The 21,716-nt window shown below is 39.1% G+C and overlaps 1 protein-coding gene and 1 long non-coding RNA gene across 2 annotated transcripts; one reads left to right on the top strand and one right to left on the bottom strand.

Moving 5' to 3' along the window:
* Positions 1–7,777: 7,777 nt before the first annotated feature.
* On the top strand, positions 7,778–9,806 carry LOC121984852. The gene is made up of 2 exons (XM_042538001.1): positions 7,778–8,540; positions 8,776–9,806. Exons 1-2 carry the CDS (start codon positions 7,879–7,881, stop codon positions 9,482–9,484), a joined length of 1,371 nt encoding a protein of 456 aa, XP_042393935.1. The 5' UTR covers positions 7,778–7,878; the 3' UTR covers positions 9,485–9,806.
* A 3,095-nt stretch (positions 9,807–12,901) lies between these two features.
* Positions 12,902–17,041, bottom strand: LOC121984851. Its single transcript, XR_006113009.1, has 7 exons — positions 16,750–17,041; positions 16,174–16,470; positions 15,954–16,008; positions 15,649–15,847; positions 14,993–15,184; positions 14,007–14,241; positions 12,902–13,892 (listed from the first exon to the last, which is right to left on the bottom strand). It is a non-coding gene; the product is annotated as an uncharacterized LOC121984851 (long non-coding RNA).
* Between the last annotated feature and the right edge of the window lie 4,675 nt (positions 17,042–21,716).

The following is a 21,716-nucleotide window of genomic DNA, read 5'->3' as shown; positions in this document are numbered from 1 at the left end:
TATTTCAAATAAGATGGGTGTTTTGAATTTTTAAAATCTTCTCTTTGTAGAAAACTATAAGTTTTAAAAGAGAGATTTTAATTTTTAAAATCATCCTTATTTGAATTAGGCCACATGTTTTAATAGAGAGTTTTAAAAGTTTTAAAACTTTCCTTTTTTAACCATCCTCATGGTTTAAGAAAAAAAGGGAGATAAGTTTTAAAATTAAAATTTTCTATCATCATGTTAAAAAAGGAAATTTTGTTAGAGAAGTTTTAAATTTTAAAACATGGTTTTAATTTTTAGAACTTTCCTTTTTTAACTCTAGGAAAGAGAGCATGTAAAATTTTATAAGAGCTTTTTCTTCTTGTAAAATTTTATTAAAAAAATTATTTTTCTTTCCTAAATATGGTGGTCGGCCACCTTGCTTGGTGCCCAAGCAAGGGGCCGACCAAAACACAATCCTAAACCAAATAGGATTGATCACAACCATTGATTGGTGATTGATTCAATCAAGAGGAAAGAAAAGGAAAAATAAAAAGGAAAAAGGAAAAACTCTTGGATGATTTTATTTTTGTAAAAGGTTTTTCCTTATTTACCTTGGGCAAGTAATATAAAAGAAGGGGTGAGGGGGCTTCATAAAAGACAATTCTTATTCTCTTGCTTGGAGATCATCAAGTGGTCGGCCCTCCCTTTCTTCTCTCTTTTCCCTTTTGTTCTCTTCTCCTTGGTGGTCTTGGTGGTCGGATTTTAGAAGAAGAGGAGGAAGCTTTTGGGTGGTGTTCATCTTGGAGGATCGTCATCCACACGACGTCCAAGGCGAAGCGAGGAATACGGCAGAAGATCTCGAGGTCATTAGCTTACAAAGAAAAGGTATAACTAGTAGTTTTCTTTCGCATCATACTAGTTATTTTCTTTGTAAGAATTCTAAATACAAGAGGCAATTAGATCTAGTTTTTCGAAATAGTTTTTCGAGTTTGTGTTTTCTTCTTTTTCAAATTTGTGATTCGATTGTTCTTTTTGGTTAACCTAGAGTTATTTAAGGAAATAAATATTAGTTTTTCTTAAAAGGCTTTGCCTAGGCGGTGGTGGTTGCTCTCATATCCAAGAAGGCCATGTGCCTCGCCATGCAGTCCTGGAAGCCAATTTTGGAAATTAATATTTATGAAATTAATAACTTAGGTAGATTTGAATCAATAGTGTTAAGTTCCACTTGCGATGCAAATCTAAACCATTAAGAACAGATAAGTTAAATTTGGAATCAATGATATTAAGTTCTGTCTGCGATTCCTAATTTAACTTCTAAAGAACACAATAGGTTATTTAAGGAAAGGTTCGACACTTGTAAAAAATTTTGTACAATGGAACCGGTACATTTTCCTAGGACTAACCAACAAGTTCGAGGTTGGTCGGGTGTGGCCAAATACTAGGTATGGAGACCCAACAGGTCACGGTTGACCAGGAGTTGGGTTGGAGATTTTGGACTTGAGTTTGAGTCAAGTTCAGGCTGGTCAATCGATCGGACGATCGATTGAACCAGGGTTCAATCGATCAGTGGATCAATTGGAGTGTACTGCGAAGGAAGGAATGACCCAATCGATTGGTCGATCGATTGGGACCATAATTCGTGAGCACATAGGTCTTTCCAATAGATCAGGCGATCTATTGGGAGCTACCGATAGATTGGGCAGGGGAGTTCTCGCGCGATCGCGATAACATAGAAAGCTTCTGAATCGATCCACTAATCGATTCAGATGTTCCCAATCGATCGGTTGATCAATTGGGATTCGACCGTTGGGCAGGATGCAGGTGATGGATGGCTACGATGGAGCGGTGCTGACGTGGCAATCGATTAGGGATGGATTGGGTCGATTGGGAGTACTGTTTAAAGCCTTGGCGGAGCGTTTTCTCCACAGAACTTTGCGTTCTTCTCCTGCGGTTTTTCTGCGATTTTCACCAACGATCTCCTCCTAGATTCTTGCCAGTTCTTGAGGGCTCTTGGAGTGCATCTCCAAGATTCAAGAGGCCACAACAACAAGCAACAAGTGAGCAAAAAGAAGGGTGTATTTCAGTTGTATTCTTGTATTTTCTTCTTGTGTGAGTGTTGTAGTGTTGTGTGTGTTTGTACGAGGTTTCTCCGCCTCCGGCTGCGACCGAGAAGGAGTATTTCATAGTGGAGGAGTGAGTCGGTGTGTGTATCCTTGGATTAGTCACCTCTTCTTGAGGTGAATACCAAGTAAATGTGTGAGTTTTGTCTTTGTATTCCGCTACATATCATCAAGACGAAGCAAGTTCAAGCGCGCGACGGACCGCTATTCACCCCCCCCCCCCCCTCTAGCGGGCACAAAGGTCCCAACACTTTCCACTTGCCTGGCTCCTCACCAGGACTTTCCAATTGCCTGACTCCTCACCAGGACTTTCTCTTGCCTAGCTCCTCACTAGACTTTCCCATTGTCTGGCTCCTCACCAGGAATTTCTTCTGCCTAGCTCCTCACTAGGACTTTCCAAATGACTAACATCCAGTTAGGACTTTCCCAGTCAAGCCTCCTGTCAACCTTAACCTGCTTGACTTGTATTCTTATCAACCTGGTCAACCCTTTGACCATCTCCATAATCAGACGATTGCTCCAACAATCTCCTTATATTATCACAAATCCCGACTCAAGCTTGACTCAATTTAAGCTTAGTCAAACTTGACCTAGGGAAATTGCCCCAACAAGACAGTGCTGCGATGGTTATCAGCACTCGTATAGATGTACTCCTTGTCACCGATGAGTAGATATCAAAGTAGTCAAGGCCTTCCTTTTGCTTGTACCCGTTGGCTACAAGTCTGGCCTTATACTTGTCAATTGATCCATCAGCTTTATACTTGTATTTTAGTATCCACTTACAACCTAATGGTTTGGTACCAGAAGGAAGGTCTACTAGTTCCCAAGTATGGTTATTCATGATGGACTCGATTTCACTATTAATAACTTCTTTCCACATTGGGGCGTTGGGACTAGAGAGAGCTTTGCTTAATGTTCCTGGGTCCATTTCTGACATAAAGGTCATGAAGTATGGCCCGAACGATTTCTCAACTCTAGCATGTTTGCTCCGACGTGGCTCTTCGCTTTGATTGTCAATAGTCCTTTTATGACAACTAAGTTCAAAAACATCATTTTCGTTAGAACTCTCGTTGTCATTACTTGGAATGTTTTCCCTCTTATTTGGGAATACATTTTCAAAGAATATCGCATTTCGAGATTCTATAATTGTTCCTACATGAATATCAGGAATGTCTGATTTGTGAACTATGAATCGATATGCGCTACTGTTATGGGCATATCAAACAAATATCGTATCGAACGTTTTACGTTTGATCTTTACTTGCTTTGGCTTGGGTACTTGGACCTTTGCTAAGTACCCCCACACTTTCAGGTATTTGTAAGATGGGTCGGGGCCTTTCCATAGTTCATATGGTGTTTTATCATTTTTCTTATGAGGGATTTTGTTGAGAATGTGGTTTGCCGATAATATAGCTTCCCCCCACAAGTTCTGAGATAAGCCTGAATTTATCAACAAGGCATTCATCATTTCCTTTAGTGTTCAATTTTTACGTTCGGCAACACCATTTGATTGAGGCGAGTAAGGAGTCGTTGTTTGATGGATAACGCCAGATTCTGAACAAAACTCATCAAACGGTGCACCATATTCTCCACTTCTATCGCTACAAATTATTTTAATTCGTTTACCAAGTTGATTTTCAACTTCTGTTTTATAGGTTCTGAATGCTTCTAAGGCTTCATCTTTATTTCTTACAAGAAAGACATAATAGAACCTTGTGCAGTTATCGATAAAAGTAACAAAATACTTTTTACCTCCTCTAGTTTGCACGAATTTTAAGTCACATAGATCACTATGTATTGACTCTAGAGGAGTTGTTGACCTTTCCACTGAATGAAAAGGTAGTCTTGTAACGACCCAAATTTCCTCAATTAGAGTCCTAAAAGTAATTTAAAAATATTTAAAAATGCTATAGAAATATTCTAAGGATTTTTAGAAATTTTTAGAGTATTTTTATGTAATTTTTGGAGGTCGTTTGATATTTTTACTAAACGAAGGAAGTTTCGACAAAAAAATGTCCAAGCCGAGAATTGAACCCACGACCTTTGACTCGGTCAAAACCCAGCTGACCAGGTGGGCAAACAGATTTTTCTGTTTAGAAAAGGTAGCGAATTTATTTAAGATAGTTAACAGAATATTATAAAAGGGATAAGATGATCTTGGATTTGTTTGTTTAGAAAAGGTAGCGAATTTATTTAAGATAATTAACAGAATATTATAAAAGGGATAAGTTGATGTTATTCCTTTTGGTTGTGAAAATATATGTTCCAGCCGCCTGTGGCTGAGTATAGTTTGTTTGTATTGTTGATTTGGTCACCGGTACAGGGGAGACTCTGTCGAAATTTTTCGGTAGGGTTTCCATGTGATTTTTAATCATACCGGTTAAGTAGAGTTAGTAGTTAAGTAACGGTCATCCTTAGAGAGTAGTAGTAGTAAGAAGGGTGGTCGTTACAAGTCTCGTCTTTTTTGCTTCCACACACACTTCACATTTGTGTGTTTCCTCAACATTGACGTTTGGTAATAAATTTAACTTGACGAGATGTTTCAGAGTTTTATTATTGACATGCCCAAGTCGATCATGGCATAAAGTAAAACACTCAACAACATAGCTGGAAACTTTTATTTTATTATCATCAAATTCACGGTGTACAGTCATTACAATCATTTTGAACAGACTCTGTTCTAAGTACCCGTTACCTACGAAGACACCATTTTTCGTAAGTACAAAGTTGTTAGACTGGAACATTAGTCTGAAACCGGCTTTAACAAGTGTTGATCCAGAAACTAGGTTCTTTCTGATGTCGGGAACATGGAGCACATGTTAGCTCCTTCCCAGACATCATTTTCAGAACTACTTTCCCAAGTCCGATGATCGGGGGTGTCTTGGAATTGCCCATATAGAGCTTTCTTCCACTTATCGGAGTATACTTGGAGAACATCACTTTATCAAAACAGATATGATGTGTCGCTCCAGTATCGATCCACCACTGCTTGGGGTTATCCACCACCATGTTGGCTTCAAATGCGACCGCAGTGAGATCCAGTTCCATGTCGTCAGAAGTTGCGACCTGGTTCGCAGCATCTTTCCGACTCTTGGTTGGTTTCTTTAGGCATCTGCAGTCTTTGGATATACAAGGAGAGTCTCATCTTCTTTTGCTTGTGCTTCAGGTAATTTTTGAAATCCTTCCATGATGGAGGAAGTTTCTCAATTACCGCGGCTACTTTGAACGACTCGTTCAGCTTCATGCCTTCGACATCCAGATCATACAGTATCAGTTGCAAGTCTTGGACTTGAGATGTCACGCTCTTGGAATCCACCATCTTGAAATCCAGAAATCGGCCGACAATGAATTTCTTCAACCCGACGCTTTCGGTTTTGTATTTCTTTTCAAGTGACTCCCATAGAGATTTTGTGGTCTCTATTGAACAATACACGTTATACAATGTGTTGTCCAATGCGTTGAGAACGTAGTTGCAGCACAGGAAATCTCCGTGCAACCATGCATCACATGCAGCCTTACTATCAGAATTACCTTCCGTAACGACTGGCAGGTCTTCATGCAAAATCGTACGAGGTTTAACGTTATTAGGTAGAACAACATCTTCTGCTGTCATCTTTTGAAATCGGCTCCATTGAACTTTTCCAGCTTCTCTTCGAGTGGAAGAGCGGTTGGAATATCGTTGATCGTAGCCATCTCAGTTTGCACAATATCATTTTACGCTTGCGCGGCTCCGTTGAACTTTTCCAGCTTCTCTTCGAGTGGAAGAGCGGTTGGAATATCGTTGATCGTAGCCATCTCAGTTTACACAATATCGTTTTACGCTTGCGCGGCTCCGTTGAACTTTTCCAGCTTCTCTTCGAGTGGAAGAGCGGTTGGAATATCGTTGATCGTAGCCATCTCAGTTTGCACAATATCGTTTTACGCTTGCGAACTGTTGGCTCCGGTGTGGTCGTAGTTACTTTACGACTATTGGAGCTGTCAAGGATGCAAACTGAAATCGTTACAAACTTCGAGACCGACGAACCTTCTCGTAGGTTTTTTGCACTCTGAATGCAGAAGGAATGAAGCTACTCTTAGATGCTTGGATGAGTTGATTGAATGAGTGAGTTTTTCCAACATCTGGGGGGACCTTGTGCTTCGAGACCGGCGAACCTTCTCTTAGATGCTCGCCCATGGGAAGAGAGCACCTTGTGCTTTTTATATTAACTCCAATAACACATCAACATATATAAGGAGACAATCTCTCCTTGTTCTTTTAGATGTGAGACTATTCCCCATCTACTAATTTTGAGCTTCACTTTAAACAATTAATTTCTCATTCATCCGTAATCGGTTTTAAGCAAATCAATAGTCTAGATTTATCTACGCAAAACGTATATTTCAAATTTGAAGTCAATTTTGACTTTCATCAACTGATGACACCTTGTTTTTTCATTCGAAAAATTGTATTCCAATAATTCATGCTCGATCGACCACTACAGGAGAGTTCTGCTCAACCCCTTTTAGTGAGTCCGTTAATTCTCTAATGTTAACTTCTTTAATTTTGACTTTTACGTCGACTATTATCTTTATCCTTTGACCCATGAGTAGGCCCCTTTCGTCATTTCATCATTTATGAATTGAATTTTTTTATTAGGATGAGATCGACTCATTAATGGTCTTGCCTAATTGATTAATCTTGTCTAGTTTAATTATTAGTTGAACTTAAATGAACCTACTTGTCTTTAATATGGACAAAACTTAGTTTAACACTACGCCATTATTTAATCATTTAATTAGTATTGCACTTTCAATTGCCACGGCAAAATTCTTCACTAGTGCGAAAAGTCAGACAGGATTCAGGGTTATTCTTAACAACCAAAAAGGCACCGCCACGTGGGGTAGTTGAGGAGGAAGTACAGCTCACTAAGCGTAAATCAGACGACGATGACAGCTGTAATCCAAATGCGATCTACCAATGCCATCATCTTAATTATTGAAACATTTTCAAATTAACTCCCAGACTTTATATCTTTTTTATAGCCGTCCTCTAGATTTTAAAATATAACATTTTCTTTCTCCCTCTGACTGAGGGTAAGTAAACTTTGTTAATGAGACAATATAGAAAATTATGAGGATAACTTGCTATTTTTCAAAGTTTAGGGGTAAACTAATAAATCATAAATAAGTGGAGCTTGCTCTGGTTGATGTTTGATTTATTATTGATGGTGGTGAGATTTTCATACTAATTAAAATGTGCATATTTTGTGAGAAATAGTCTCCCGAAGCACATGCATATTAAACTGTTACCTATCCGAATACAACCCATCAAAGTACTCAAAATCATTATTAAAGAAGATAAAGAATAAAAAGACTGTTCAATTTGATAACAAACATCAATTTAATAACTAGCAAAGAATCTCTCCCTAATGGCTTTAGGAAAAAGGGGGCTGTCCTGGATCATGATGACATGGTATGATATTCACATTGTTATTTAAACTTTCTGATTTACACTGATAAGTGATAGAAAAATTTTATAGGATCGATCAATCAAATTAATTGAAATTATAATTTTTAGGAAAAAAGTGTTAAATTTAAATTTTAGCACTCTAACTAAAATAATGTAACACATCGCGCACCAGAAGGGGGGGCCCTGCCGCACGCACGTACGCACGCTTACCCATTGCTTTCGTCTCTCTCAGTTTGCCAGCCTGTCTCAGTTCTTCTTCTTCTTCATTTCGACCAACTAAACAACAACTGCGTTCGATAAATCAAATCAACGCACAAGCTCCGCTACCTCGCCATCGCCGCCATGGACCCATGCCCCTTTGTCCGGGTCCTGGTCGGCAACCTCGCTCTCAGGATCCCCTTCGCTGCCCCTCCCGCTGGCGGAGGCGTCCACAATTCCTCCTTTCCTTGCTTCGCCAAGATCCGCCTCGACAAGTCCCCCCACCAGAACGCCGCCGTCCCTCTCGTCACCCCAGAGGATCTCTCCGCCGCCGCGCCATCCCCCTCCCTCTCCGCTCGCTTCAACCTCTCGCAGGTCGACCTCGACCGCATCTCTGGCAAATCCTCGGTCTTCGCCGCAGCTAGGGGACGCGCGAGGCTGAAGGTCGCGGTTTACACCGGACGCCAGGGTGCGACGTGCGGAGTCACCTCCGGACGGCTCCTCGGAGAGATCACGGTGACACTGGACCTGAAGGGCGTGATCGCGGAGGGCGGCGGCGGCAGGGCCGTTGTGTTCCACAGCGGATGGGTAGAGTTGGGGGCGAAGAAGAAGAAGAAAGTCTCCTCATCGTTGCCGCAGCTGTATCTCACGGTGAGGGCGGAGCCGGATCCGCGGTTCGTGTTTGAGTTCGACGGGGAGCCGGAATGCAGCCCCCAGGTGTTCCAGGTGCAGGGGCAAATGAGACAGCCCGTCTTCACTTGCAAGTTCTGCTGCCGCAGTGCCGGCGACCGCAATTTGAGCCTCAGGTTCTGCCCTAGTCCTTCTCATATCATCCCTTCTTACTTACTCGATGTAAACTGGAATTTTGTTCCTTTCATACTACATTACCTTTTAAAACGTTACATATATATATATATCTACATTACCTTGTTGTTTTCTTCTCTTTCCTCCTCCAAATCGAATTACTTGCTAGGGTTCTTGACAAAATATCTATTTCGCCCGTTTTGAGGAAGCATTCTTCTTACGTGATTTGTGTTTCAGTTCGATGCATCACGAACCAGGGAGCTCTAGAAATTGGCTTTCGTCGTTCGGATCTGAGAGGGAGAGGACGGGGAAGGAGAGGAAAGGGTGGTCGGTAACAGTTCATGACCTTTCCGGTTCCCCCGTGGCCCTCGCCTCCATGGTGACCCCCTTCGTCGCCTCCACAGGCACTGACAGGGTCAGCCGATCCAACCCCGGCGCATGGCTCGTGCTCCGGCCTGGCGATGGCACTTGGAAGCCCTGGGGGCGCCTCGAGGCCTGGCGTGAGCGCGACGGAGGCCTTGGCTACCGCTTCGAGCTCCTCGCCGACGCCGCCATGGGCGCTGGCATCAACCTCGCCGAGTCTACCCTGAGCTCCGCCAAGGGTGGAACGTTCACCATCGACCTCACCGGCGCTGCCGGCTCGCCTCTAAGCAGGTCCCTCAGCCGATCGACCTCTCCGGGTTGCAGTCCTAGAGGCAGCGGCGACTTCGGCTACTCTCTGTGGCCCTTCTCCAGCTACCGCGGCTTCGTGATGTCCTCGACAGTTGCCGGGGAGGGGCGCAGCGGCCGCCCCACTGTCGAGGTCGGCGTGCAGCACGTCGGCTGCTCCGAGGACGCCGCCGCCTTCGTGGCACTGGCGGCCGCCGTCGACCTTAGCGTCGACGCCTGCCGTCTCTTCAGCCACAAGCTCAGGAAGGAGCTCATCGCGCCGGACTCGCTGCGTTGACTGCAATCCATCGATCCAACCAAATTCTCAGCTGTTTGCCTCTTGTATAGAACTGTTTCTTTAGGCAAAATTCTCCATTTTTACTTCAATCGCGTGTGCTATGCTTGTTAATATACTTTGAACAGTCTTCTAGTTATATTTTTACTACGCTAGAAGCACAAAACAAACGACCACAGAAAAAACCATAAATGTGTTCAATGTAGTAGTTTGTAACTCGTAGTGTGTTGCGATGCTTGTGTGAACTTTTGTTGAGTGCTCTGAGAAAGAACAATGATTACAGTTGAATGAAGATGAAAGTGATTATGGAGCTCTTGATATTTAATCCAGAGTTTGCGTGATAATTTTCAGTATGCAACTCTGTGTTCATATCTTCTTTCAGTATGCAACTCTCTGAAACTGAGTAATGTTTTAGTGTTATGTGTTTCTTTATCATACTTGTGTAATTGTGTTGAAGGCAGGAAGGCAGGCAGGCAGGCAATAGAAAAGGAAGGTATGTGTAAGAGTTTCAATGCATTAGGTGTGATTGAGCCACTCCACAGGATCCCAAGGACTTGGGGCCGCTGCAACCCCACCCTAACCAGTGAAAGGAATAGAGAAAGCATTCAAAGGCATTGGTTTTGTAGTTGGGTAATTGCTGTCATCGCAGCTCAGACTCTCCATGCCGTGGGCCACCCTACAGGCCTACACAAAGGAGGAGCTGAGTTTTAGGGTTTGAAAACAAAGAAATTATTTAATGTTTTCATTTTAATTTAGAAAAAGATACTTCTAAAGATCTAACTTCATTTTTTAAAAAAAAATTCTAAGCGCTCATTAATGTTAACTGCCATTCTTCTCTAAATTGACTGGTTAGTAAAGAGAGGATACTTCTAAGTTTCTATTTAATAATTCATTTGTTAACCTTTTAATTTATTTTTAATCTACCTCCATTCCATTCATATTGATATATTTTTTTATATCAGCAAATTATCGAACCATGTAAATAAAGGTTCAGAATATCCAAATTATCTAAATTTTAAAATTATTAAATCATGTACTCATGATGTATTAATTTATCAATCGATTAGGAATAATTCTGTAGTTCTAAATCTTAAAATTTGATCCGTGCTTAAGAAATTACTGATCTCAATATAGTGGATTAAATTGATATTTGATGGCATGAATATATCAAAAGAACTAGACGAACATATAAAATATTATTTCATATCATTTCAAGTTCTTTAGATCCATAAGCCGGTTCTAGTTCATCTGGCTCTTATGTTATGCCCTGATGCCCTCAAACAACAATTTAACATACTATATTGATAGCTGTGATTTTTTTAACATGAATATGTCCGAAAATCTTATTTGTGTTCAAAAATATAATTGTTCAAATTGATGTTTGAGGGAATGATAGGAGAACTAGACGAATACATAAAATCTAGTTCCAGATCATTCCGAGTTCTCTAGGTCCATAAGTCAATTTTGGCTGAAACGGATCAAAATCGATTGATAAACCTAGAGAGTTCGAAATGATATGAAATCAAGTTTTATGTGTTCGTCTAATTTCCTAATTATATTTATGCCCTCATACATCAATTTGAGACACTATTATGAGCGGTGATTTTTTGAACACGAATATATTTAAAAAATCTAATTCGTGTTTAAAAAGTCACCGCTCTTAATATAGTATATTAAATTAATTTTTAAAGGTATGAATATAATCAGGAGAACTATATGAATATATAGAACATGATTGCATATCATTCTGAACTCTCTAAGTCTATCAGTTAATTATCAAAATCGACTTATGGACTTAGAGAGCTCGGAATTACTTGAAACAAGGTCTATATGTTCATCTAGTTCTCCTAATTATATTCACGCTTTTAAACGTCATATTGATATGTCATATTGAAAGCAGTAATGTTTTTTAACACAAATGTATTCAAAAAATCTTATTTGTATTTTAAAACTCTTAATATAATATGTCAAATTGATGTTTGAGAGTATGAATGTAATTAGGAGAACTAGACGAACACATATAATCGAGTTTCATGTCATTCCGCCGAAATCAGTTGATGGATCTAGAGAACTCGAAATGACATGAAACTATGTCCTATGTATTTATCTAGTTTTTTTTTACTATATCTATGTTCTTAAATATTAATTTGACACATTATATTGAAAGTATCGATTTTTTAAATATAAATAAAGTTTTTTAATCAATTGCTACTGTGGCAATCAATTCGGGACCTTGTGTCCCAGTAAATGCAAAGTGGCAAAATGAATATGGAATAGTTGATTTGGTAATTTTAAACTGAGATACGAACGGTTCGTTAATTTACCATTTTTATATTTTTCATTAGCATATTATTGTATTATTCACCATCATCTAAAATACTAGAAACTTTGAATGAAAAATAATTCTTCCTAATTATCTTTGTCATGCTTAACAAATGTGATCGATTGATTAAATATAAGGACAAAAGTAGAGTATGAATTAAATAGGGGTATGTATGTTTTTTTTATAGTTTTAGTTTTATATGGAAAATTAATGAGATATTAAAAAAAATGTTTTTTCTTATTTGTATGTTTCATTTGTTATCCTCCCAGAGGCCTAGGCGATGGTAGAATACTAAAACATAAAGTGTTAGGATACTAAAACTATTAGGGTAAATGAATTAAATATTTATGAATAAGTTTAATGTTTAATTTAATAAGAATTTATTTATATTTATTTGATACATTCAAGATCAATAAATAAATAAATTTGAATAATTTGTTAAAATAAATAAATAAGCTTGAACACATGTGCTCAATTTGTTAATATTCGTAAATAATGTTCATGAACATATTTATGAACAACGTTTGTTAATATGTTCGTGAACCATGTTTATCAATAAAATTCTTATTAATATGTTAAATAAACGAAAATAAAATTTCAGAATGAATAAACAAGTTGTATTAACAATTTCAATGACCAACCAAACAAGTTTAAAATGTAAAAATTTCAAACAATCAAATAAACTTGAATTGAGAGTTCAATCACATTTAAATAAACCAAAATCAAACTCATAAAAAATGAATCAAGCTAAGTTTGAATAATCATTTCAACGACTTGATTCATTTTAGACTTGACTCAATTTAACTCAGTTATTTTATCAAACAAACTTGAATATCATAAAATTTAACTCGATTTAACAAGTTTATAGTCCTAACTAAAACATCTATACCACTCAACAACTACGATGGAACGAAAATGGTGTCCTGTTAAACAAAGACACTGAATTGATAATGATTGATTTTGCTTTCGATTCTTATACACAACAATTAAAGTACAGTGTTAATAATAAGTGCAGTGTGTGAAAGCTACTACTATATACACAGGAAGGATAAATAAATAAATAAGATAAACACAACATTTTCTAATTATCCATATATAAACTGTGGTATGAAAATTTTATTTCTACTATGTACGCTATAATGCCCATTAATTCATCTTTTAAATGATAAAAAAGATAAGCCTCCATAGTAACTATAAACCTAGAACTTCTCGCACTAAGTGCTACAGATCACTTGAGGAAAAAGGCCTTGACTAAATTTCTCCCTAATTGAATCAACTCTTGATTTAGACTCTTCTTTGCATCAAGAGACTTTTAGGATTAATACCTTGTACTAAAGCAAAACACCAAGACATTGTTTTCTAATGACATACTTTGGTCTTCTAGGACAAACTTCCATCATTTCTACATACCTTACCTTCTAGCAAACTATTACAATCCAATATAAAGAAAAAGCTTTTAAATGCTCTCTAAAAGTAAGCACACTTTTAATTTCTAATCCTCTTCCTATGTAGCAGCACAACAAGTTATGAGAGGGCTGAGCACAACATAGACCTAGCTAGCAGTTAAGCATGGTATGCCAGTCTCGCAAGCCCAATTTTAAAAATGTTAAAATTTATCCATTTGCCTAAGTTCCCATCTATTATCCAACTACCCAATTTTCCATCCAAGAAACTAATCTTATATTCTACAACTGTATTATGCAACATTTGTAAACAAATGAAAAAACATCAATATTAATGGCAACTGATCTTACAGGTTTGCTATTTGTTGTAATGAAAGGAGATGGCACTGTAAAATTCCTTTATGCATTTCTGGCTATTCATCCATAATCTATATCGACACTCAAGAACAGGTGCGGACTAAAGCAAATTAAAAAGATTGATATAATCTTGTGTACTAACCAGTATACTCAGACAATCAAGAAGCTATTGCCCTTAATTTCCTTTGCCAGATTCCTGATCCGCAGTGAGAAGAGCCAACTATTTGGGCTTTCTGCAGGGAGCTGGCAGTAGGCAGAAACACAGTTGCTCGTGCATTTGTTCCATTCTTCCAGTTTCTTCATGTTCCTTAGCCATCTCGATCAAGTCCTGTGAGCAGGCAAAATCATTAGAAACAGTCATCAAATAGGTCAACAATATCATTTAGCATTTGAGTTAATGATCTGCTAAAGGCATGCAAAAAAATATAATACAAATACAAACCTGCGCTAGGAGATTAGTGAACAGTGGATGAAACCGCTGCCTGCAGTACGCATTAAAAAGCATGGTTAAGATCAACAAGGGAAATCATGAACCCTGAAGGAACAGTCGATTCCTTGAGGCCAAAGACACCGAGATCAATTATTTGTGCCATTACAAACGAAAAAACTGTTGTGCTGTGGACAATAGGTCACATTCCCCTGCCAGTTTCGTATCTTGCACTGTAAATATTCATGATCTGCCAATAGAAAGATCAATTTAAACAATTACATTTGTTTCTGAATATAAAATATATTACTCAAAAGCTGAAAAACGACAATACTTTTGCTTTGCCTGAAGCTGAAAACTAGACAATAATATCATTTTCTTTGACATCATAAGTTGTTTAAATTTTATGAACAGCATGTACAAAAAATTATACAATATTTTGTCGTCAATGAATATCTCAACAGACAACTGGAGCAAAATCTGCTACGGCATGTGCATAACTAACTAAAGGTGCTCGATCCAATCTTTCCTTCAAAGAATATCAGATGTGAAAGAAATAAAACAAAAGTCATACTGTAAAACACAGTTTCCTCAGGCATAAACACCACTTGTGAATCTGTTGTTCTAGAATTTTGTGAATCTAAAGCATGATACTTGCCTTGTTGCAATACACAGCATATCCAAGGAGAAAGAAAACCAGCAACATATAGTTAATTTAAATAATTTCGCATGACAGATGGACTATATTTTAACCATTGCCAGTAGTTTGGATCTAGTCGTACAGGTTATACCTATAGTCTACTTTTTATTCCATAAATAATTTTATGTTTTCTTGCCTATACTAATGCCATTACTAAGATACACGAAGGAGACTGATTTGGAATCATTTCAAAGTATACAATAATTGCATGGCAGAAGAAATCAGGATTCCATGGCACTTCAAACAATAATTGCAAAAATGAAGCAGCAGCAATGGGTTCTACTTCCCAATTGCGTATCACCTTTTTTTTTCAGTCGAAGAATGATCAAGGATCATTTTCTTGTTACTCTCATATTGACTGCAAAACTACTGGAAAGAATTTCATGTTCCTCCACGTACGAAGACTACAACTGGAAATTTTAAGTATAAATCTCTTATCATGAGCACAAGGGTTGAAGTGCACCAACTTCCTATAAACTTTTCCTGCACTGCTCTGGAAGAAGGAAAATGTAAGTTTTTAATTAGCAAAGAAGACCATGAAAGAAAGATTGCAGATATAAAAGGAGCAGCATCTACACATGCACTCATAAAGAGATAAAGACATTAACCCAGATGTTTTGACTGTAAACTACAACCATACAAGATGTTGTCAATTTTAAGAGAGTGAAAATGACAAAGAAGGCAACCCATAGAACTATGTCTACTAATAATGCAAGAGACAAACAAAGTGAGAGTAAACATCAATTTTACATATAAAGACGGTCAAAGAATCTCTAACAGTTTCTGACTTAAGTTCACTATTGCGACCAGAAGTAAAAAAGAAAAAAAAAAAACAAAGGTCTGGCAGGCATGGTGACTAATGAGTGTCCTTCCATCCATATTGAGTTTGAAAAATTGATTAGGGTAGAACAATTCGTTAGGTCCATCAAAAGCAGTAGATGCGATAAGATTGCGTACCATTATTTTTTGGACTTTCCAACCCAATGCATTATTTGATATGGAAGGTAGTAACTCGGGTGAAAATAATTTTGACAGTATCACTTAGTGGCTCTTAAGTTGATCTTGGAATTCCACGAACAAGCACAGTAAATTGGCTAGAATTGGGAAATGACCGAGTAATATGAAACTGACTCAATTTAGAAATGACTTTGTACTCCTGCATATCGAGTATTCCCAAGAGTCAATATAGAATTGCATAATGACCTTCTACTTTGAAAGAAAGTTGATAGCAGAAAATCAACTCAATAAAATTAACTTCTTACAAAGTAGAGAAGAATACAAGCTGAAATTGATGTGATATGGAGGGCAAGACAAAGCCTGCAAACAAATTGCTCAAACAAAAATTGTTAGCTCTGGAGGCAACAAGTTTTGAGTCCTCTCGTTGATAACAAAACAATCAGCCTCCAACAATTTCAAGACAAATATGGCTATAGTTCATACATAGTGAATTTAATCCCAGAGTTGTTGATCAATATTATTTACCAGAAAACAGTGGCCGTAATGAACACAACTGCATCCAATCCCCCAGCTGATAGGATCACCTCTTCCCTTCATTGCCAAGCTTTCGAAATCCAATTTGGCCAAGGAACAAATCTCTCCAGACTGTAAGAATCCCGAGGCCGCCGTGGTCCTCCTTGAGCCTCCGCCCAAAGTAGACATTGATATTTCCTAGCCGCTTAATAAGACCCTTAGATGTCAGAAGAACAGAAAGTTTCATCACTGCCTCGTATCAGCATGCATCCGCACCCATTGAACAATCATTACTTCCTAGCATGGCACCTGCAAAAATTCCAACCTTTCAGAAACAAAATTGCTATTCTTACTCACGATCACTGGCAAAGATCGATCGTTTTGCAAGATTCATTTTCATGGACGCCAAAAGCAAAAGCAAACAACTTTTGTCCAAGAAAACAAGGAAAAGGAACAATCCACCTGCCTGAGTTGGGAAATGGCTGATGAGAAACCGACAAGAAGGAGGGATCTTTCTCCCCGAAACGAATAGAAACCCCAAAAAGGGCATTTCCCTATGGAAAAAGTTGCGATCGTAATACGAAATACCTGAGTGAAGCGAGCAAACCCCGCGTCGGCAAGCGAGCTTCGAGAACGACGGCGAAGATCGAAGTGCGGAACAAGGAGCCATCGACGGAGAAAGGGAAACACGCACAGCGGAAACGATCGAACTGTGAGCGTGAAGAGGATTCGCAGAAAGAGGAACCAGAAAGGCGGGATTCGGTACTCGAATGGGGACGCGCGGCGCATGTTCACTGGTGAGCTGACGCCCCGGCGGCAAAAGACCACTGGGAAGCAATCGATCGCTTGTGCAACCCAAGCCACATGAATTAGAATTGGAAATATAAGAATAAGAAGATGTAGTTTAAATGTAAAACTTGACATGATAAAGTAATATAAAAGTATGGCAAAGAAGCTGAAATTTTTTGTTATAATAATAAGAAATTAGGCGATGAGGACCTTTATTTTATATACGAATCTAATATATTATCAGTCAATAAATCATAACGGATTAAGTCAATAAATCATGACGGATTAAGTTAAATTCTATATACTAAATTTATATCAAATAATTTACTAATAATTTAAAATTTAATAATCTTAAGTTAATCATTTAATGAGTTTCGGTATTACAAATTTCTTAAATCATATGTAAACTCATCTTAAGAGATATTAAGATATTACAAGTCTCTTAAATCACATATAAATATATCTTAAGAAATATTAAATTGAACATGTCTCGCATACGTTCACCACCCCCACCCTGTCATTCATAGTCCATCTTTATTCTAAATAAATCACGAGTTAAATTTATAATACATCGCCAAGTGATTGGAAGATTTGATCTTGTCTGTGCAGGTAGTACCCGAATGCGACTCAAGTTGGATGATCTCACTTGTTGGTACAGGAAGCACCAAATGATCGAATATAAGTTTTGATTATGGTAAATTGTTCTAACATGTTTGATTGAGTGTACAAGAAAGTTCTAAATGATCATAGGCAAAGTGAAAATCCTAATTAAGGCTAAATAAAGAAAGTCCTAGTAGATACTAGGTAGGTGGAAAGTCCTAGCTGCGGTTAGACAATGAAGTTCTAGTCCGGGGAACTGGGCAAAGTCTTGGTAGGTCGAGGGCGTCGGGCAAAATCCTAAGGTTAGGGACACTAGGTGAAACTCCTAGTGGTCGCGGACACCAGACGGAAGATTGAACGGGTCAAGGTTTGGGGATCCAGCGGAAAGTCCTAAGGTCTCGGATGCTAAGCAAAAGTCCAGACGATCTGGAGTGTTGGTGCAATATCCCTTTGGTCAAGGTTGACCAAGTTGACTAAGCTTGAGCTGGCTCAAGCTTGAGTCTTGATGTTTGGGTTTCGATGTTTGATAATACATGGAGATTGCAAGTACAATCGTCCAATTGGAGAGATTGTTGGAGCAATTCCTCTCTGGTCAAGGTTTGACTAGGTTGATGTGAAGAAGAGTCAAGTAGGTCAAGGTTGACTGGATATTTGACTGGAAACCCTGGTAAGTGAAGGCAGGCAGATTGAAAGTCCTGGTGAGTGAAGCCAGACAGATTGAAAGACCTAGTGAGTGAAACTAGGCAGTTGAAAATCCTGGTGAGTAAAGTCAGGTGAAAAACCTAGTAAGTGAAGCTAGGCAGTTAGAAAACTCTAGTGAGTGAAGCTAGGCAGTTAGAAATCCTGTTGAGTGAAGTCAGGTGAAAGATCTAGTGAGTGAAGCTAGGCAATTGGGAAATCCTAGTGAGTGAAGTCAGGTGAAAGTCATGGTGAGTGAAGCCAGGTAGATAGAAGTCCTGGTGAGTGAAGCCGGGCAGTGGAAAGACTTGGTGAGTGAAGCCAAAAGCACGTGGAAATCTAGGTGGGTCAAGGTTGACCGGACACCTGGTGTTGGAAAGTCTAAGTAGGTCAAAGGGTTGACCGGATACTTGACACAAGGAAATCCAGATGGGTCAAGGATGACCGGACATCTGGTGGTCGGTAAGTCCAAGTGGGTCATGGAGGATCGGACGCTTGGCACGAGATGATAAGTCCAAGTGGGTCAAAGTTGACCAGACACTTGACACGAGGAGAAAAATCCAAGTGGGTCAAAGGGTTGACTAAACACTTGGTGAAAAGTCCCAGTAGGTCAAGGTTGACCAGATGTTAGGTAGAGGGAGTCCCTACATGTCACAGTTGATCGGATGTTGGGTTTGAGAACCTTGGACTTGAGTTTATGCAAGTCAAGGTTGGGACAATCGATCGACTGATTAATTGACCAAAGCCCAATCGATCAGTCGATCGATTGGGAGAGTGCTGCGACAAGCAGCGGTCCAATCGATCGGTCGATCGATTAGGAGCAATTGTCACAAGCACAGAGAGTTGTCTAATCAATCAGCCAATCGATTGGGGCCAGTTTTCTCGTGCGATCGCGAGAAGCACAGAAGAAGGTTGAATCGATCAACCGATCGATTCAACCTCCCCAATCGATCGGGCGATCAATTGAGATTCTACCATTGCACAGGATGCAGGCGATGCGGCTACGATGGCAGGGATGTGACATGGCAATCGATTGGATCGAAGCCCAATCGATTGGGAGCCATAGGAGCGCATAGTATATAGCCGTTACGAGCGTTTTTCTCAACAGCTTTCACGCGCGATTCTTCCCGATTCTTTACGAAATTTCTTCACTGCTCACAGCCAATTCTTGGAGGCTCTTGGGGATAAGTGCTGGTGCACTTCCAAGGTTCAAGAGGCAACAACAAGCGACAAGTAAGCAAGAAGAGAGGGTTTTTCATTTGTATTCATTGAATTTTTCTTCTTGTGTTGAGTTGTTGTATGTGTGAGTGTTGTACGAGGTTTCTCCACCTCCAGTAGTTACCGAGAATGAGTGTTTTTATTAGTGAAGTGAGTGTCATGTGTGGATCCTTGGATTAGTCACCTCTTCTTGAGGTGGATACCAAGTAAATCTACTTGTTAACGTTGTGAGTGTGTTTTCTTGTTCCTTATTCCGCTGCACATCATCGAAGAAGCACATCACCGAAGCGCGACGAGTTATTCACCCTCGCCCCCCTCCCCCCTCTAGCATAAATTGACCCTAACATGGAGGATCCGTTTGGTAAAAGGTAAACTCTCATGAGAGAAATAGTTAGAGCCGAACAGTCCGAAGGCTATCAAAATTATTCTACTTTATATACTGTTGTCTAGACTAACTCTTTTTTACAGGAAAACAAAGGCTGAAAAAAATGGTCCAAGCACCTGGAGAGCTCCGGGCGCTTGAACTCCGGGCGCCTGGGACCAGATCGACCAGGCATCCTCAGGCAATGAGTTGGCGCGCTCCTGTTGGTCGACCTACGTCACAGTCCAAGCGCTTGGGGATGGTTCAGACGCCCGGAGATGGATGAAATTTCATAGATTTGGTTTCACCGAGAGTACGTCACGTCAACCCTATGGGGCGCTTAGAGGAGGTTCCAGACACTCGAAGTGGGCTATAAAAGAAGGGTTCGACTAGCACCTTCAACACATCATTTCAAAAATCTTTTGCTCTTGTGCGCTGCTCCGAAAAGGTCTCTATGACACCCGAAAGCTGTTCTGACGATGACTACTCTCAAGACCCACTTCTAAGTCGTCAGTATTGTTTACGTTTCAAATTATTTGTACTTAAATTGATATTGTATTTGTAATCTTTCCGATTGATTAGTGATTGCCCATTGAAAATCACTCAATGAGTGCAGACCTTGGAATATGAGTCGTCATAAGCTTTGAACCAAGTAAAACTTGGTCATGTTAGCATTGTTTCACTTTCCTTCTTTTTCTTTCCGCTGCACTTACTTTTTACACGACTGATTTTTGAAAATATGAAAAAGTCACGAGTGTTATTCACCCCTTCCTTCTAGCACTTTTATGCTATGTGTTACTCTAGAGTGTGGATGAGGAAAAGAAAGGAATCAACGATCCAAAGTTATCATTGGAGGAAGAGAAAAGAAAAGGTGAATAAATCTTTTCTTTTGCACACTTGTTTACCTTGATAGAGGAAGGAGAATACTTGTGATATAATTTTGTAAATAAAAAAGGATGCATGCGTCATTTTTTTGTTACATAGTGTAATTTTGTGAGTTAAAAAGGCTTCATGCGTCATTTTTTTTTGTATATGGTGTAATTTTGTGAATGCAAAAGGGGTACATGCGTCATTTTTTTCCCATCCGTTGCTTTCCGTCCAATTTTGAGGTAATCGATTTTGACTCCAAAATTATCCGCTGATGGATTGCGTTACTTTTCCTTCGGAAAATTTTAATGAAGTAAACGACGAAAACTTTTCCACCGTGGAAACTTTTCCTTAATTTTACTTTTCACTCTCCCAAATAAACAGAGCATTAATCCTACATCACTGACCCTCGGATGGATCCCCTAAACCTCTCTAAGTCATGTTGGGACACTGCCTATACAGACATTGTCAAATTTTCCCCAAGTGACTAGGGGCATGAATCCATCTAAAATTGAGCACCCTGTTTTGCATCGGAGCCATGTAACAACGGGCATATTGATTGTTTGATGGATGCAATTGATGCATTTGGACCACAAAATTACATCCATTCAAATTCGCACACACTTTCTTCTCCCTCTACCTCTCTGTCTCTCTCACGTAAATTCTGTGAAAATATTAACATTCAGCCATTCAACATTAACATTCATGAAGAAGCAGCAGCAGCAGCAGCGTTGGATTGAATTTTGTCATGTGAAAGGGAGGAGACACCTTTAGCACAAATAGTTAATGGCGTGCATACTAATTAACAATCAGTGGCAAGTTTATTAGTACCGACCGAATCAAATTCACACTTGTCGGTGCTCATCAACTTTCCATTATTGAAGAAGATCAAGCAATCAAGCTAAAAACAGAACAAAAATGCATCGTGAGCTCGTGCTAAGTTTATCAGACTTTTTATTTATTTTCTACTATATTTTTTTATACTACATTTTGTATTGGTTTTTATAGTATAAATTCAAAATAAGAATTTTTTTCTCCCTTT

The sequence above is a fragment of the Zingiber officinale genome, chromosome 5B (assembly GCF_018446385.1).
Source record: "Zingiber officinale cultivar Zhangliang chromosome 5B, Zo_v1.1, whole genome shotgun sequence".
NCBI classification, from domain to species: Eukaryota; Viridiplantae; Streptophyta; class Magnoliopsida; order Zingiberales; family Zingiberaceae; genus Zingiber; species Zingiber officinale.
Note: the sequence above shows the minus strand (reverse complement) of the source record. Positions and strands in the feature narration are given on the sequence as shown.

Excerpts from the sequence above, each read along its gene's own strand:
- LOC121984852 (XM_042538001.1), top strand. The coding sequence starts at position 7,879 with ATGGACCCATGCCCCTTTGTCCGGGTCCTGGTCGGCAACCTCGCTCTC. Across the intron at positions 8,541-8,775 it reads GACCGCAATTTGAGCCTCAG|TTCGATGCATCACGAACCAG; the intron begins GTTCTGCCCTAG and ends TTTGTGTTTCAG.